Source organism: Bos javanicus, chromosome 2 (genome assembly GCF_032452875.1).
Source record: "Bos javanicus breed banteng chromosome 2, ARS-OSU_banteng_1.0, whole genome shotgun sequence".
Lineage (NCBI taxonomy): Eukaryota > Metazoa > Chordata > Mammalia > Artiodactyla > Bovidae > Bos > Bos javanicus.
In genome coordinates this window covers 65,268,236-65,287,142 of record NC_083869.1, presented here as the reverse complement: position 1 = coordinate 65,287,142, position 18,907 = coordinate 65,268,236, and the positions used below count along the sequence as shown (strand labels likewise).

Genomic DNA, 18,907 nt, shown 5'->3' with positions numbered 1-18,907 from the left:
CTTCACTTTCACTTTTCACTTTCATGCATTGGAGAAGGAAATGGCAACCCATTCCAGTGTTCTTGCCTGGAGAATCCCAGGGATGGGGGAGCCTGGTGGGCTGCCGCCTATGGGGTCGCACAGAGTCGGACACGACTGAAGCGACTTAGCAGCAGCAGCAGCAGCAGCAGCAGCAGTGTCAAAGCCATACTGCTTTATGAAGTGTGGCTTTATAATAACTCTTCATATATGGTATAGCCAAGTCCTCTCATCTCAGAGTATCTTGCTGATTTGGGTCTCTTAAATTTTTTAATTTTAGAATTAGCTTACCAAGTTTATAAAGAAAAAATTGTTTGAAATTTGAGGGGGTTACATTGATTCTGTAGATCAACTTTGGGAAAAATGCACATTTTTATGCTTCCCTTATGGCTCAGTAGTAAAGAATCCAGCTGCAGTGCAGGAGACACAGCTTTGATCCCTGGGTTGAGAAGATCCCCTGGAGGAGGAAATGGTAACCCACTCCAGTGTCTTGCTTGGAAAGTCACATGGACTGAGCAGCCTGGCGTGCTGCAGTCTGTAGGGTCACAAAGAGTTGGACGCAACTGAGAGACAGCATGCATGTATATTTTTGTATGTTTTGGGTCACTGTGGAAATTACTCATTAATGTGTAACATCAATTGCATATATTTTCTGTAGGTTTGTTATTTGTCATTTAAATTGGCTAGTATTCCTTCCCTTGTGGAGCTTTGCTTTTATTAAAGTTTATCAACGTTTTTATTCATAGCTTCTAGCATTTATATCATAAGATAAAAAATTTAAATATTAAAATTCTCTGGTGTTTTATTCTGTCCTTTAATGATTTTCTTAATGATTATAGTCCAAAGATTTTAATCTTTGATCTACCTGGAATTTATATTACCTAAACTTATATTATGATAAAGATTTTTAAAATCCTATTTTTAAAAATCTATTGTCCCAATACCAGTTCCTGAACAATCTGTCCCTACTGATTTGAAATGTTACTGTTATCATAAATGAAATTTCTATAAGTATTTGGATTTTTTTCTTGGATTTTGTCTTTTGTTTCATTATATGCTTCTGTTTATAGTATCACAGTTCCATAGGTATCATGTGAGCCACAAATGCAAGCCACATGAAATTTAAAATATTCTTGTGGTGGTGGTGGTTTAGTCACTAAGTTGTATTGACTCTTGTGACCCTATGGACTGTAGCCAGCCAGGCTCCTCTGTCCTTGGGATTTCCCAGGCAAGAATACTGGAGTGGGTTGCCATTTTCTTCTTCAGGGGGTCTCCCAACGCATCAGTTCAGTTCAGTTCAGTTGCTCAGTCGTGTCTGACTCTCTGCGACTCCATGGACTGCATTATGACAGGCCTCCCTGTCCATCACCAACTCCCAGAATTTACCCAAACCCATGTCCATTGAGTCGGTGATGCCATCCAACCATCTCAACCTCTGTCATCCCCTTCTCCTCCTGCCTTCAATCTTTCACAGCATCAGGGTCTTTCCCAATGAGTCAGTTCTTCACATCAGGTGGCCAGAGTATTGGAGTTTCAGCTTCAGCATCAGTCCTTCCAATGAACACCCAGGACTGATCTCCTTTAGGATGGACTGGTTGGATCTCCTTGCAGTCCAAGGGACTCTCAAATCTTCTCCAACACCACAGTTCAAAAGCATCATTTCTTCTGTGCTCAGCTTTCTTTATAGTCCAACTCTCACATTCATACATGACTACTGGAAAAACCATAGCTTTGACTAGATGGACCTTGGTCAGCAAAGTAATGTCTATGCTTTTTAATATGCTGTCTAGGTCGGCCATAGCTTTTCTTCCAAGGAGCAAGCGTCTTTTAATTTCATGGCTGCAGTCACCATCTGCAGTGATTTTGGAGCCCCCAAAATAAAGTCTCTCACTGTTTCCATTGTTTCCCAATCTATTTGCCATGAAGTGATGGGACCAGATGCCATGATCTTAGTTTTCTGAATGTTGAGCTTTAAGCCAACTTTTTCACTCTCTTCTTTCACTTTCATCAAGAGGCTCTTTAGTTCTTCTTTGCTTTCTGCCATAAGGGTGGTATCATCTACGTATCTGAGGTTATTGATATTTCTCCTGGCAATCTTGATTCAAGTTTGTGCTTCATCCAGCCTGGTATTTCATATAATGTACTCTGCATATAAGTTAAGTAAGCAGGGTGACATATATATACAGCCTTGACATACTCCTTTCCCAATTTGGAACCAGTCTGTTGTTCCATGTCCGGTTCTAACTGTTGCTTCTTGACCTGCATACAGATTTCTCAGAAGGCAGGTCAGGTGGTCTGGTATTCCCATCTCTTGAAGAATTTTCCACAATTTGTTGTGATCCACACAGTCAAAGGCTTTGGCATAGTCAATAAAGCAGAAGTAGACGTTTTCCTGGAACTCTCTTGCTTTTTCAATGATCCAGCAGATGTTGGCAATTTGATCTCTGGTTCCTCTGCCTTTCCTAATCCAGCTTGAACATCTGGAATTTCACAGTTCATGTACTGTTGAAGCCTGGCTTGGACAATTTTGAGCATTACTTTGCTGCCGTGTGAGATGAGTACAATTGTGTGGTAGTTTGAACATTCTTTGGCTTTGACTTTCTTTGGGATTGGAATGAAAACTGACCTTTTCCAGTCCTGTGGCCACTGCTGAGTTTTCCAAATTTGCTGGCATATTGAGTGCAGCACTTTAACAGCATCATGTTTTAGGGTTTGAAATAACTCAACTGGATTCCATTACCTCCACTAGCTTTGTTCGTAGTGATGCTTTGTAGGGCCCACTTGACTTCACGTTCTAGGATATCTGGCTCTAGGTGAGTGATCAAACCATCGTGGTTATCTGGGTCATGAAGATCTTTTTTGTACTGTTCTTCTGTGTATTCCTGCCACCTCTTCTTAATATCTTTTGCTTCAGTTAGGTCCATACCATTTCTGCCCTTTATTGTGCCCATATTTGCATACTAACCCATAGGTATCCTGTAAACCACAAATATAAGCCACATCAAATTTAAAATATTCTAATAGCCACATTAAAAAGTAAAAAGAAAGATGAAATTACTTTTATTATTTTTAAAATTGGAAGTATTGTTGATGTGTATAGTATTATATAAAAAAACATGTGTACAATATAGTGTTTCACAATTTTTCAAGATCATACTCCATTTATAGTTATTATAAAATATTAGTGATATCCTCCATGTAGCACAGTATATCCTTGTAGCTTATTTTCTACCTAATAGTTTGTACCTTTTAATCTCCTACCCCTATATTGCCTGTCCCCTCTTCCCTCTCCCCACTGGCAACCACTCGTTTGTTTTCTATATCTGTGAGTCTGTTTCTTTTTTGTTATATCAATAGTTTGTTGTAGTTTGTAGAATCCACATATATGTGATATCATGCAGCATTTGTCTTTCTCTGTCTGACCTGTTTCACTTAGCCTGATGCCAAGTCCACCCATATTGCTCCAAATGGCAAAATTTTAGTCTTTTTAATGGCTGAGTAGGATTCCATGTCTCTGTGTGTATGTGTGCGTGCGTGTGTGTGTGTGTGTGTGTATCTCACATCTTCCTTCTCTGTTCATCTGTTGATGGATACTCAGGTTGCTCTATAACTTGCCAATTGTAAATAATGCTGCTATGAACATTGGGCAATGGCACCCCACTGCAGTACTCTTGCCTGGAAAATCCCATGGACGGAGGAGCCTGGGAGGCTGCAGTCCATGGGGTCACTGAGAGTCAGACATGACTGAGCGACTTCACTTTCACTTTTCACTTTCATGCATTGGAGAAGGAAATGGCAACCCACTCCAGTGTTCTTGCCTGGAGAATCCCAGGGACGGGGGAGCCTGGTGGGCTGCCGTCTATGGGGTCGCACAGAGTCGGACACGACTGAAGCGACTTAGCAGCAGCAGCAGGAACATTGGGATGCATGTATCCTTTTGAATTAGTGAAATTAGTTTTAACAGTATAGTTTATTTAACCCATTATAGCCATTATATCATTTCAACATGAAGTCAATATATAAAAATAATTACATTTACATTCTTTTTTTTCATAGAAAGTCTTTGAAATGTATATATTTTATGCTTACAACACATCCCCAGATCCCAGGTTGGATTAGACATATTTCCAGTGTCATGTGCTACAGGTGACTAGTGGCTACCCTGTTTGATAGCTCAGGTCAGTATCTTTGTTAAGGCAGGTCTAGAGTATCCTTGGCTCTGTGGCTAGTTTAATTCTACTAAGGTCAGGCCCCTCCAGGGTTGGTTAAGTGAGGTTTCTTCACTCATTGGTTGGAACTTCAGCATCTCACAGCAATTTGGGACCTCAAGAATTGTCTGGCTTACAGCCCCAGCATTTGTTCTTCCCTCAGTAATCATACTTTGCCCAGTTCCTGGAGTTTCACCTCCACATGTCCACTCAAGTATTCTGGCCAAGGACTAAAGAGAACCTCTGCACCAATGTCTGCAACTCTTTCTATGTCCCTCAGTCCCTTCAGTGGTGTGCTCTGTGAAGTGGAAGGCAGCCTCTGCCTCCACTGTGCTCTGCGTGGAGTCTCTTCTTGCCCATGGTTTGCAAAGTTCCTCAGGCAACAAGTTTGAGTGGTCCTAGGGTTCACCTCATTTCTCCTCTCTGAGGGTCACACCTGTGCTATGGGAGTGGGAGATGCAGGCTGCCAGACTGATACTAGTCATTCTTGATGATTAGTCCTACTTAAAAATTTTTTTGGGGGGGGGAATTATTTACTAGTTCTACTATTTGGTCCTTCCACATTTCCTTTGATCTTTATTAACTCCTTATTTTCCTTAATTTTATTCTTTTAATAACCTCTTTTATTGTTATGCTTTCCTGTTTATTAGAATAACTAGTTAGGGCTATGAATTTTTCTCTGAGAGCTCCTATAGCTATTTTCTCCAGGTTCTGATAGGCAAGTCTCTTTGTGGTCATTGTTTTTTCGATACTTTACAATTTTCGTTTTGGCTTTGAGATGATGGAATTTCCTGGTTCTGTTATGACTTTTTAGTTGTACTGCATTCTTAATAAAGCTATCTACACTGTTTATAAGTTTTGAAAATTATTGAAGTTCTCTTTATAACTTAGTATATAGTCACTGTGATTTTACCATGAACCTTTGTAAACAAAGTGTTATTCACTTTTTTGGGTATAAGTTATTGATTGATTTTATATGAGTAAATGTTAATTTGAGTATACAAAATAAATTTAAATTTACAAAAATAAATATATATGTATATATAAGTGTGTGTATTTTTTTTTAAACTTTGGTTGCCAATGTAAGATTTTATTATAAAAATTAGAGCTTAAAGTGTGAAAGCCACTCGGCTAAGTGACCCAAAAGGTCACTTGGAAAGTGTAAAATGTGAATACAAGTTAGTGTAGACCCAGAATGACCCTGGAGTAGAGCAGATATCAAAGGGTACCTAACGTATTCTTTCCTCTCTCTTTTCATTATTTTTCTTCTATTTCCCTTCTATACAATATGCTAATAAGAAATCCAGGTTACACAGAGCCAGGCCAGGTGTTATACCAGTCTTTTATCAACAAATGAGAACACATTATACACTTTTTAATTGGTCTTAGGAAAAGCAAAGGTGAAATGGAAATTCAATAATCCTGGACCTTTGTTCAAAATGCAATTTTCCATCTCTACTGTAAGGAACGAATTTTAATTAGCTTGATTCTCACCATTTGGCCATGCATTTGTAATCCTTGTTCACACATTGTGAAAGAAAAAATTGATGAAAGAAATTGAACAATAATGGAAATTTTGTCTGAGCAGAACAAATTGGAATTATCAAATACACTGCTGGATGACTGGCATGCTGGAGCTGGGGAGAGGAGAAGTATCTGGTGACTTAGAAAAAGCTCCTCTCCCCAAAATGCCACTATTCAGCCTGACACGGTTTTGTCCTGCACAGAGAGCCTTCCAGAGTAGAGAGGGCTGTGGTGCCAGGCAGACCTGGGTTGGAAGCCTGCCTCCAGTCTTTAATGGTTGGTCACTTAATTTTCCTGATCTTCAATTTCCTCATCTGTAAAATGGGGTAATAACGTCTACCTAGTAGCCTTGTGAGGATTCAAAGAAACGAATCATGGAAAGGAGCTCAAAGAATGACCAAGAGGAACTTTTCAAAGGCAGGATCAGTAGCAGGACTGAGGGATACTTGTGAGGTTCCTGACTTGTTTTCTCTTGAGAAGAAAGAAGTGAGTATGTTTGTTTGCTGTGCTGGTGGTACCAGTGGTTGGAGGGCGGGGTTCTTCCAGACCTTTTTCTCAGTCACTCTGGGACAGCAAATAACCAGGGCCTTTTGCAGAGGAGTCCATTCAGGATTCTAATCTGTAGTTACCAAAGCTCCAAGAGTCCATTCTTGCTCAGTGTGTGAGCTTTGTGGGACAGCTGTAAGGCCATGAAGGTCATGTTCACCAAGCACAGCTCACCAATGAGGAAGTGAGTTAAGAGTTTCTGGGCCAGCAAGTAGGTCAAATAGCATAAATCATAGAGGGAAAAGGGGTCAACAAAACATACTATTTAGAGCTTTGTAGAGAAGTGTCAGAGAGGGAAAAGGTAGAGTTCATGGTCTCAGAGCTTGTAATATAACAGAGAAGGGAAACGAAACAAAACTCTAGCCACATAAGGTGCTAACTGTAAAGATCCAATGTCCATACAACTTTTTTCTTTTCTCTGAGACAATGTCAAAATCAAATACTCCCTGAGGTTTTCATCCCACCTGCCCAGGTTTGACTTCAGAAAATAAAGTCCCTGTTTCTCTATATGTATTGTTCCCAACTCAGTTTCTGAGCACCTCTGTGCTCCCAGAATTCCCTCCCTGTTAGGAGTGTAGGTCTGTTCAGGGTTTGATAGATCTGGGTTCATTTTCAACTCCCTTACTCACTCTCTTATGGCCTTGAGGGGGAGCATCTATTCCTCTGAACACCTGTTTCTTCATCTTTAAAATGGTCACATCATAGGGTGGTGGTTATGATAATTTTGCTGTTGTTCAGTCACTAAGTCATGTCCGACTCTTTGCAACCCCATGGACTGCATCACACTAGGCTTCCGTGTCCTTCATCATCTCCTGGAGTTTGCTCAAACTCATGTCCATTGAATTGGTGATGCCATCCAACCATCTTATTCTCTGTTGCCCTCCTCTCCTGCTCTCAATCTTTCCCAGCATCAGGGTCTTTTCCACTGAGTCGGCTCTTTGCATCAGGTGGCCAAAGTATTGGAGCTTCAGCTTCAGCATCAGTCCTTCCATTGAGTATTCAGGGTTTATTTCCTTTACGATTGACTGGTTTGATTTCCTTGCTGTCCAAGGGATTCTCAAGAGTCTTCTCCGGCACCACAGTTTGGAAGCATCAATTCTTCTGCGCTCAGCCTTCTTTATGGTCCAACTCTCACATCCATAAATGACTACAGGAAAAAAAATAGCTTTGTCAGCAAAGTGATGTCTTTGCTTTTTAATATGCTGCCTAGGTTTGTCGCTCAGTCGTGTTCGACTCTTTGCGACCCAGTGGACTGTAGCCTACCAGACTCCTCCGTCCATGGGATTTTCCAGGCGAGAATACTGGAGTGGGTTGCCATTTCCTTCTCCAGGGGATTTTCCTGACTCAGGGATCGAACCTGGGTCTCCCACATTGCAGGCAGATGCTAGATCAGGGTTCAATCCCTGGGTTGGGAAGATCTCCTAGAGAAGGAAATGGCAACCCACTCCAGTATTCTTGCCTGAAAAATCCCATGGATGGCGGAGCCTGGTAGGCTACAGTCCATGGAGTCGCAAAGAGTCGGACACGACTTGGGTACTTCACTTCACTAGGTTTGTCATAACTTTCATGGCAGCAGTCACTGTCCAGAGTGATTTTGGAGCCCAAGAAAATAAAATCTGTGATAATTTAAGGATTCTCTTTTGGACAGGTCTATGCTAGGCCCTCAGGATGAACAGATAAAGAGGATCTGTTTTCTTTCTTCAAGGCAGTGGCTCTCCACCTGGGCCAGTTCTGCTTCCTCAGAGGACAACTGGCAACATCTGGAGACATCCTGGCTGTCCTTGTTGGGTGACGGTTGGGTGTGGGGTGCAGGAGACCTGGGGATGCTAAATATTCTACAATGCATAGGAAAGCCTCCCCCCCAACACCAGACACCCCCACCTCCTCACCCCACCCCCGCGCGCAGCAGCCTTCCTTCGGATTTTAGAATTAGAAGAGGAAGATGGGTCCATTAAAATCTCGGAAAGGTTTTCCTCTCCGAGAAGAGGGAAAACGTCATGATTCTTAATGTCATGTTTACCCCTCCTGCTGCCCTAGATGTCCCGGTCGCAGCTCCCTCGGAGGAGGACTGAGGACGCGCTTCCTGCCAGAAGCGCCCGGTGGATGGCGCCATCCTTATGCATCTACACGTCCCCATTTAGAGATTCCCCGCCGCCGCTGCCTGGGGAGGGGCCTGGGCAGCAGAGTGAAACTAAAGGAAGGAACCTGGCGCTTGTTCCCCGGGACTCTAGGCAGGGACGCGAAGCAGGCCCTGTGCAAACGCCGCCGAGAGGCTTTGCGGGAAAGGCAGGGATTCTATGGCGACCTTATTAGGCTTCCTGGGGCAGCAGCTCCAGCCAGGCATAGCCTGACCGTTCACTGTCAGCACACCCCAGGGCTCGACGGCTGGGCACCAAAGAGCGTGCGCTTGCTGGCTGCTCCGGGGGCCCCCGCCAACTGGACGGCGCCTGGGTCCGGCCCCCCAATCTGGTGGTGATGGCCCAACCTTTGAAGGGGATCCCAAGGCAGGAGGGGGCAGCCGGTCTTTCCGGGCCTTAGCCGGGGACTCTTAAGTCCAGGAGCACATTCCAGCTTCCCCCCGGGCTGCGCCTCCCGGGGCTGGGATGCGCGTGCGCCCAGAAGGCAACGCTAACTCGGTGGTGGCTGCTTGGGCGGCGGGGAAGGTGGGGCCAGCTGTCGCCCCGTGCTCCCGAGCCAAGTTCGGGACAGTGCCTGGTGCTGAGTCAAACCCCTGCTGGGTGGATCTGCGGGGCCGGGAGCGCAGGCGGCGATAGTTAATGATTAATCGCTTACCACCCAGCCTCCAGCCTCTCTGCACGGGAAACCGTGCTCCCGGAGGGTGGGTTTGACCAGTAAAGGCCAGGTGGCTTGGAGGGGAGCCGGAGAGAAGCCGAACATAGCTCCGGGAACCTGCAGGGGAAGGGGCTGCGAGCTGGCGGCTGTGGGCTGACTGGCTGCAGCGAGTCTGGAACCTCCTTCCTCTGAGCTCACCACGCCTCGCCCAGTCACCACCCCCTCAAACCCCACCCCTAAGCGCCTCCGGTTCGGCTAGCTTGGGCTGCCCCAGGAAGTTTCCATAAAAGCACCTGAAATCCCAAATCACTTTTTCCAGGTGAGCTAGAGAAAGCCCTGCGTCCACTCCGGTGAGTTGCAGCTGAGAACTTTGGGCTCCGCAGGGAGGAGGAAGGGAAGTTGAGAAGGTCTTTGGACCCGGTTGCCTGGCTGACTGCCTTCCTCATGGCTTCCCCAAGCCACCCCAGCAGGGACTGCTCCCAGGTCATTGATCACAGCCACGTTCCCGAATTCGAGGTGGCCACCTGGATCAAAATCACCCTCATCCTGGTGTACCTGGTTATCTTCGTGGTGGGCATCCTGGGGAACAGTGTCACCATTCGGGTCACCCAGGTGCTACAGAAGAAAGGCTACCTGCAGAAGGAGGTGACAGATCATATGGTAAGCCTGGCTTGCTCCGACATCCTGGTCTTCCTCATCGGCATGCCCATGGAGTTCTACAGCATCATCTGGAACCCCCTGACCACACCCAGCTACACCGTGTCCTGCAAGGTGCACACGTTCCTCTTTGAGGCTTGCAGCTATGCCACTCTGCTGCACGTGCTGACCCTCAGCTTTGAGCGCTACATCGCCATCTGCCACCCCTTCAGGTATAAGGCCATGTCGGGGCCCTGCCAGGTGAAACTGCTGATTGGCTTCGTCTGGGTCACCTCCGCCCTAGTGGCGCTGCCTTTGCTTTTTGCCATGGGAGTTGAGTACCCCTTGGTGAACGTGCCCAGTCACCGGGGACTCATTTGCAACCGCTCCCGCACACGCCACCAGGAGCAACCGGAGAGCTCCAACATGTCTATCTGTACCAATCTGTCCAGCCGCTGGACAGTGTTCCAGTCCAGCATCTTCAGTGCCTTTGTGGTCTACCTTGTGGTCCTGGTCTCCGTGGCCTTCATGTGCTGGAGCATGATGCAGGTGCTTAGGAGGAGTAAGCAGGGCACCCTGGCTGCCCAGGGGCAGCAGCTGCAGCTGAGGAAGTTGGAGAGCCAGGAGAGCAGGAGCGCCCGGAGGCAGACCATCATCTTCCTGAGTGAGTACGGGGTGCAGGGCCTCCTGGGAGCAGACCTCACCCCCACCCCACCACTGCCCCCAAGGTCCTCTTAACCCAAGCCTTGCCTTACAAGTGTGAACCTAAGTTCATTGAGGTTGAAGAGGCAGGGATATAAGCCTCTGGATGCTTCTTCTCTCTGTTTTGGAGACTGGGGTTATGATCAGAAGAGCACTTGACCAGAAGTCAGAAAGTCTAGGTACGTTCAGCAGTGGCAGCTCTGTGACTGCTGGCCGAGTCACAGCTGGCCGACAGCTTAGGTAAAATGGCGATGATAATACTGAGAAACGTGAGGGTTGAACTAGGTAACTCAGGACAGGTGCAAGTCCTCTGAGAAGGATGAAGTTCTGCAGGGCTGGAAGGGAGCATCCTTATCTAGCCCATCTTAACCCCGGGGCAACCTTTCTCAGGCAATTGAACTGTGTTCCCATTTTTGTCCTCCTCAGAAACAAGGCTGTCAGGAATACACTCTCCAGGCTGCGACTTTGTTCCCCCAAAGTGGTTTCCTACCCAAGTCTTAAGAAAGTGGAGCTCTCAGACACCCACTTCTCTGGGTAGTGCTTGAGTGTTCGTCGTGGTGGGTCTGTTTGTTATCAGAGCATAGAAACATAGCGGGAGCGGGCTGGCTTGTTTGTCTGAAGCAGGAAATCTGGCTTCCCAGATTTCCTGCGACTTGTTTGATACCCAATTTCCATGCAGAGAACTTGGTTTGTTTCCCAAACTTTTGTTGTGATGCAACTATTTTGAGTCAGATCCTTCTGTGTGCCAGGAAGGGAAGGGGCCCATGATCAGTAGCCCTCCAAGACCTTAGAAGAGAGTCCTGGTGGCCACCCTTTGAGAGACTGGGTTTCCCCAGAAACACACAAAGTGTATGCAGCAAAGGGTCTTTCAAAATATTTTTTAGCAGAAAGGAGAAAAAGATATCCTTGTGAGTGTGTGAGTGTGAGTCAAGGGGGAGTTGATGGAACAAATGTTTCCCTTTCTCCCCAGTCCCCTCTCCAGTGTGGCATCCGAGGAGGAATAAATCATGGTGCTGTTTGTTTTGGTGTGGGAAACCTGAGAAACAGGTTCCAGGGTGAAAGTTAGACAAGAAAGAAAGATGGAAGGCACTTGAAGAGGGATGACAAGAACTGGGTTTTGGCGCAGCCCTACCCCTGGCTTCCACTGTGTCTGTACAGTGGACCTGACCTTATTGTATCTGTGCAAAATCAGAGAAGGGAGTTTGCGTGTTGAGGATGCCTGATTCTGCATCAGGGGCTGTGCTTTTGACATATTTCCATTTCATAGAAGAGGAATTTCAGGCTTAGAGAGAACCTAGTTCAAATGCACTTAAGTGCAGCTCCCAGATTTTAACCTTGTTTCTCTGGGGTGTTTCCGAGTTGCCTATCACTCACCACATGACAGGCCAATAAATTGAGAGACAAGTTGTTGGGACAAGGAATAGCAACTTTATTTGGAAAGCCAGCAGACTGAATAGATGGTGGACTAGTGTCCCATAGAAACATCTTACCTGAGTTAGAATTCAAACTTCTTTGTTAAAAGGGAAGGGATATGGTTGGTTGTTGCAAGCTTCTTTGTTTAGTAAGACTTTGTTTTTGCAGCTGTATGTACAGGTAAGTTTGGTAAGATTATGATGTTCCTATAAACCTGCAATAAGATGAATGTTATTCTGTTCTGCAACTCTTTATCTCTATATGAATGGGAAAACGTTTTGTCTTTAAACATAGAGCCTTGAGAGTGGTCCATCCTGTATATTTCATGCTATAGGCAACATTCTTGTAGCGAAAGTGATAGAATACATATGTTAAAGTAAAAGAAGCAGATCTAATAAAGAGTCAAGATTTGTTTCTCTGTTATTACAAGGGCAGGGAAATAAGTGGTTTCCTGTGGCTTGTTCATAAGCTCAAGGGGAAGGGAAAATGAAATAAAGCAGAACTTCTGGAAACTGGAGTAAGGCGTCTGTATTGGGTGACATCGTCCAGGGACTTAGGGAGGGCACCCAACCCGACTCAATCTCTCTTACCCACTGGCTTCTGCCCAAAATATTCCAGGAAGAAACAAGACATTGGATTTGTTTGAATATCTATTGAAAGACTAGTTCTTTCTTCCCCCATATACCTTTAGGCATGTCTTAAACTGCTAGCAGTAACTCATACTTTAGCGTGAAGAAATTTCCTTTTTTCCTTTTTTGAGTACAGGACATTACCTCCCACTCTAATTTGGGAAGTAAGACTCCATTTGACCAAGAACAAAAATAATTAATTTCTCTTTGTTCTCTATCGTACCAATCTCTTTTTATTAATTTTTAAAAAAATTTCTCTCAGTAGATGTCTGTTCTTCTCCTAGTGGGTATTGTTCCAAGTCAATGTCAGTCTCCGAGTTGAAGTTCTGTCTCCATTCAGACATGAAATCAGAACGTCCCAGACTTTTAGGGAGAGACAAATAGGAACTTGGAGATCATCTCATCCAGTTACTAATTGCTGAGGATGGGTCTGTTCTCTCTGCTGCCCTCATTCTTTCCTTCTCCTTGTCTCCCCGTTTCTTGTAACAACTATATATTAATCACCCACTGTGTTCCCTGCATAGATTGTTGAATCGCAATTAGGTGCTCAATGTGTGGTAATGTCTTGGGGGAATTTACCATTTGTATTTAGCCTGTTGCCTCTGCAGTAGGTTTGCAAAGCAGTTCTTGCAAATGTCCCCTTCTCCCAATGAATTTCAAAGAGCTTTTGAAAATAGGATCCTCACTAATTAACTCAAGTTAGGAAATAAATTAATGGAATGAAGAGGAAGGAATCATGGTCTACATCTATCAGATTGATACAATGCAATTTACTTTGTGGGTTTCATAAAACGTATGTTTTGGGGGCATTTTTAACCCAGAACAAATGAAAATATAAATTGTTTACAAATCGCTGAATTTAATATAGTGATTTAGCTGTCTTTTTAGCACTTCAGTTAACAGATGTATCAAATTAAAACAAATATTTGCTCATTTCAAACATCTTTTGCATTTAATGTGAAATGTAAATGACAACACAGCGCAAGATGTTTTTGGAGCTCTGGAGGCAATAAAAAAAACCATTAAGGATTTTCTCCTCCCGTTGTTAAAAAATGCTAACTTCTGCATAACAGAAGGGAAATTCATAAATCTACTCAAGATGAGGAAGTCTATGTAGAAAATGTTATTAATTTTTCCTTTCTGCATCCTTTGCTATTGTGCCTCAGTCTAGCTGAGGTTCTTGGCTGGTGAATAATGAAAATAAATTGGGATATCCAAACAAGAAAGAGATGCTGAGACACCTCCTAGCTCTCAAGCAATTTGCAGGAGAGAACAATAATAATGTGAAAATGCACATTTCTGGACACATGAGTGTCCCTTCTTGCCTCCTGTCAGCTCAGTAAGAAATCAATTCTAAACATATTTCTTTCTGTATGGTCACTGCTAATATAACTTGTCCCATGCCAAGATAGCAAGAAGCTGGTACATTTTTCTCTCTATACCTTGGCTGTTGAGAATATGCAAAATGAGCCTTCCTTTCAAGAGGGTTTCCCAGACCTTCCATCTTGTCTTTCTGAACACTCACTTGGAGTTCTGTGCAATGCCTGGTCCACAGACGTTCATGTTTGTGTTTATTGTACATGTGGCTTGCTGTCAGATGTCACCCACTCAAAGTGAAATAAGAGTATTTTAAAAGAAGCATGTAATTGGTAGCTTCCAAGAGCATAAAGTGATTGGGACTCAGTTACGGCTACTTTCTAAGGATCTGTAAGTTTATGATTGTCTTTCAAAGATAGTTATGAATTTTTTTTTTTTACAGATAATTGTGAAATTAAAAAATTAAACATCATGGAGGCTGGTGTTGTTAGTAGCTCAGTTGTGTCTGACTCTCTGTGACACCATGGACTGTGGCCTGCCAGACTTTGTCCATGGAATTCTCCAGGCAAGAATACTGGAGTAGGTAGCCATTCCCTTCTCCAGGGGATCTTCCCCACCCAGGGATTGAACCTTGGTCTCCTGAATTGTAGGTGGATTCTTTACAGTCTTAGCCACCGGGACTCTGTAATAAGTACAGTTTATTTATTTATTTTTTAAAAATTCTGGTTTGCTCTCCTGAGTCAGAGGGAAAGGGAAGGAACTGCAGAGAGTGATGGAATTGCACATCAGTTTGGGTTGATTGTGGGGGATATGTTGAATATAGACTTTGTCCATCATGTGTATTAGATGGAAAAAAAAATTGAGAGTTGCCGTTGTACTGAACTATTCTGAAAAGAAAACTGATGCGTGTTTGAGTATTTGTGGGTGGGTCAGAGAGAAGCAGGGAGGAGATCAGAATCATATCCTCTGAGTCTTAAGACCCCAGATATGAGGTCAAAGTCATGTATTCATAGGAGAGATGGAGGAAGCTGAGATGTTGACAATGGCTGGAGTCCAGAGGGAAGGAGGCTCGGGGGTGGGAGGGGGAGATATATATATATATTTAAAATAAAATAATTATATATATAATTATGACTGATTTGCATTGTACAGCACAAATCAACACAACATTGCAAAATGATTATCATCCAATTAAAAAAATAAATAAAATGGAGTCCAAAATTTCCCATGAAAAGAGGTTTTATTGGGACGTCATTGTGAAAAACAGCAGTGAAAATTATGAAATTAGTCATATTTTATTATATGTAGCTTCTAATCATATGTGAATTCTTATAATAACTTTTTTTTCAGAATGAAACAAATGCTTTTTGGAGGATGTAATTTTTCTGACAGAAGAGGTTTGATGGCCATTGTGTTTGATTTTCTAGAACAGGAAGCTTATAAAGAAAGCTTTCTCCCAAGAGCTTCTCTTAATTCTTTGCTGTTTAATTCACCCTCATTGAAGCTCCTGTCCTCGCATCATCTTTGTCAATTTCCCCTCCTTTTAGGATTAACTGGTCTAATTCGGCTAAACCTTCGTTTGTCAGTGGCTTGTCATTTGATTCCTGTGTTTCTGCAGCTTTCCTTTCATCGACTTCATGAAATTCTGCACCCTATGTGCAGACCATACGCAGAAATATAATTAATTGAAAAATCAATCTCTATAGCCTTGTGTGTATCAACTGATTACATGGAAATGAATGCCTTAAAATACTCTGAAGTGTCCGAAGAATATTTAAATAGTTGTTTCTTGACTAGTTTAAATTCTGGTCTTACAATCATGTGTGTGTCATTAATTTTCTTAGCAAAGACTTTTTCTCTGATGTATAAAGGGCTATGCCAACTCAGTCTCTCAGGGAAATATCACCAAAATTAAATTAGTGACATTTTTAATGTGAGAGATTATTTTGACTCAAATGTTTGGATATTTCAAGAAAAAAAGAGTTTTGCCTCAAGAATTCAGATTCCGACCTCCCTTCACTGGGGTGGATGTGGCTGTAATAAATGGCATTTCATGTTTATTTTTCTATTTGTGATGTCTGTCATAAATTCCCAGTGTTCTGCGATCACCCTGGCAGACAGACATAATGATGCTATTTTAGTTTTATAATCAGGCTGCCTCAATGATTTCATTTCTCTGTTGGAGAGATGCATCGTTCCTGTGGAAGGGACTATTGGAAGCCCAGTCCCCATTCATTAGCAAGTCTGTTCATCTGTCTTCGTTGCATACTTCTTGGGGGCAAAGTGTAATAAGACAGCGGAGGCCTTCACTGAGCAGTGCATTCAGCTTATTAATGCTAAAACCACTCAGAATAAAAGGCTTTTTGCGTGTAGAGACAGCACAGAGCAAGTATATTGAATTGGGTGTCAAGGAGCCCTGTCTCGCCCCCCTAGGCAAGTTCCTCTGACCCACCACTTGGATGACACTGTCATCTCTCTCCACCTTTTCCTTCTATCCACCTTCCCTGATGATCTGCAACCCTGGGATGACCCAGCTGACTCTCTGCTTCTACTCCTTGGCTGCATACTGAACACTGGAGATAAGGCTGGTCACCTGCCACTGTGAGTTCTTGTAAATCAATGTGCTCAGCCTCACCTGGGCCCTGCTTGCTGCTGGCACCTTCGTTTGCAGGGACCTTCAAAGAGCTTGAGCTCCTGGAGTCCGTTTTCCACTTTGAGGGACCTTGACTGCGTTTGTCACCACTGGAGGAGCGTCTGCGTTGACCCTTGGCTAGGGAGACCCTGCTGCAGCCGCTGGGTCCCACTGATGCAGTCGTTCTCAGCTGCATATGTTCAGGTCCCTTAGTGGCTTCCCATGGCTCCAAGGTCTCAAATCAAAATCCTTAACACAAGGACCTCATGGTTAGCTGCTCCTTCAGCTTCATGGGGTGTGTTTCTCTGGTTGTGTTAGTCAGCTGCAGTGTCATGACAAAATACCACAGGTGGCATGGCTTAAACAGCAGACATTTATTTTCTCATAGTTCTGGAAGCTAGAAATTGGAGAGCCAGGACATGGCAGGGATGGTTTCTGGTGAGCCTACTTCTTTGGTTTGTAAATAGCAGCCTTCTCACGGAGTCTTCATAGGCCCTTGTTTGGTGGGAACAGGGACAGAGATCTCTGGTACGGTTTCCTTTTCTGATAGGGAAGCTAGTCTAACTGGATTAGAGCCCAGCACATCTGATCCCGTTTAACCTTAATTATTTCCCTAAAGGCTCTGTCTCCAGACGTTGTCACGTTTTGGGGTTAGGGCTTTACCCCATGAATTTGGGGGGCACAGTTCAGCCCATAACACCACTTAATTGCTCTGCCCCAGGACCCTCCTCCAGTTCTTCAGTGGACCATGGCCAGGCTCACTCGCTGTCACCATCTGGTCTTAGCATGTGTTGTTTGCTTTGCCTGAAATGCTTTTTTGCCTTGCTCCATGCTCTACCTCAACCTGCCAGCCCCTTCACCAAATTAGCATTTTCAGATCTCTCCTGGGAAGCATGGCCCATCCTCCTTGACTTGATTAAACCTCCCTTGAAACAGGACTCAACAGTTGTAATTTTACATTTAGTGGTGAAATCATTTGATTGATGTCTGCTTTCCCTCTCATTCCTCGAGGGCAGGAGCTGTTCTTTACTTTCCACTGTGTGTAATGCCTGGCACACAGTAGAAGAAGTGAAGTGAAGTCACTCAGTCATGTCCGTCTCTTTGCGACCCCATGGACTGTAGCCCACCAGGCTCCTCCGTCCATGGGATTTTCCAGGCAAGAGTACTGGAGTGGGATGCCATTGCCTTCTCCAGACACAGCAGATGTTCAATGGAAAATTGTTGACTGAATAAATACTTAAATGCTCCTGAGCTTGGGATTGGAAATGATGTTCTATTTACCCTTGGGCATGCATTCCTCTGGAAATTTATCATTCCTCACAATTTTGGGGATTAGTCCAAACCTAAAGGTGCTCTTTTTTTTTTTTTTATAGGACTCATTTTTCTTTAAAAACTTTTTTAAAATTTAATTTTGACTGTGCTGGGTCTTTGTTGCTATGTGGGTTTTTCTCTAGTTGCAGACAGTAGGAGCTGCTCTTCATCGTGGTGTGGTGGCTTCTCATTGCAGTGGCTTCTCTTGTTGCAGAGCATGGGCTTTAGGGCTTGCAGCCTTCAGTAGTTGTGGTTCTCAGGCTCTAGAGCATAGGCTCAGTGGTTGTGGTACACGGGCTTACTGTAAGGCACGTGGGATCTTTCTGGACCAGGTATCGAACCTGTGTCTCCTGCATTGGCAGGGGGATTCTTTCCCACTGAAACACCAGGGAATCCCAAGATGCTCTCTTGAAAGGGATCTGATTTGGCCCAGGCCTCTGAAAAGTAAAGACATTGTGGAGGACATTAAAGATTTTATCTCTCTTGAGCCAAGGAACAGTCTGTGTTAATCAGCCCTTAAATGTCAGTGTTCACCATATGTACCTGCCAAGAGTTACCTTACAGTGAAAGTGATTAGGGTGCTGTTTAACAGTCCTTGTTACACTCTGTTTAACCGGATGATAATGGAATAAGACACCTTGAAAAATTACTTCTTAGCAGGCCCTTTCACCACTTGTTGGTAAGAGAGTCCTGAGGGTAATGGAACGAGGATGAAGTGGGGGAAATATTTTAAAAGTATTCAATCAATGTGTTTTTTTTGAAAAAAATATTTGTTATTATTTAGCTGCGTCAGATCTTAGTTGGAGCACATGGGTCGCTGTTGAATGTGGGATCTTTCATTGTGGTGTGTGGGTTTCTGTCGTTGCAGCAAGTGGGCATAGGCTCAGCAGTCACAGTGTGGGCTTAGTTTCTCTGTGGCATGCAGGATCTTAGTTCCCCGGACAGGAATCAAACTCACATCCCCTGCACTGGAAGGCGGATTCTTAACTACTGGACCACCAGGGAAGTCACTAACCAATGTTTTTATTTCCCCCTTAATTGCATTTGTTTGTAGCTATCTCCCTCAAATCTTAACCAGAGAGCTTGCCACCCCAGGGGAATTAAGAAGCAAGTGCTGCCTTGTCCAAAGGTATTGTTTTTAGTTCTGAGCCCAGAAGCTGGACTTCTTAACCTTTTGA

The 18,907-nt window shown here is 44.0% G+C and overlaps 1 protein-coding gene across 1 annotated transcript in view; it reads left to right on the top strand.

Annotated features, from left to right (window-relative positions):
* The first annotated feature begins 8,867 nt into the window (after window positions 1-8,867).
* GPR39 (G protein-coupled receptor 39) overlaps window positions 8,868-18,907 on the top strand; it is a 255,167-nt gene continuing 245,127 nt past the window's right edge. The window contains exon 1 of the mRNA XM_061439593.1: window positions 8,868-10,389. Within this exon, the coding sequence (XP_061295577.1) occupies window positions 9,534-10,389 (856 nt within the window). The 5' untranslated portion in view covers window positions 8,868-9,533. The remainder of the gene's footprint in view (window positions 10,390-18,907) is intronic.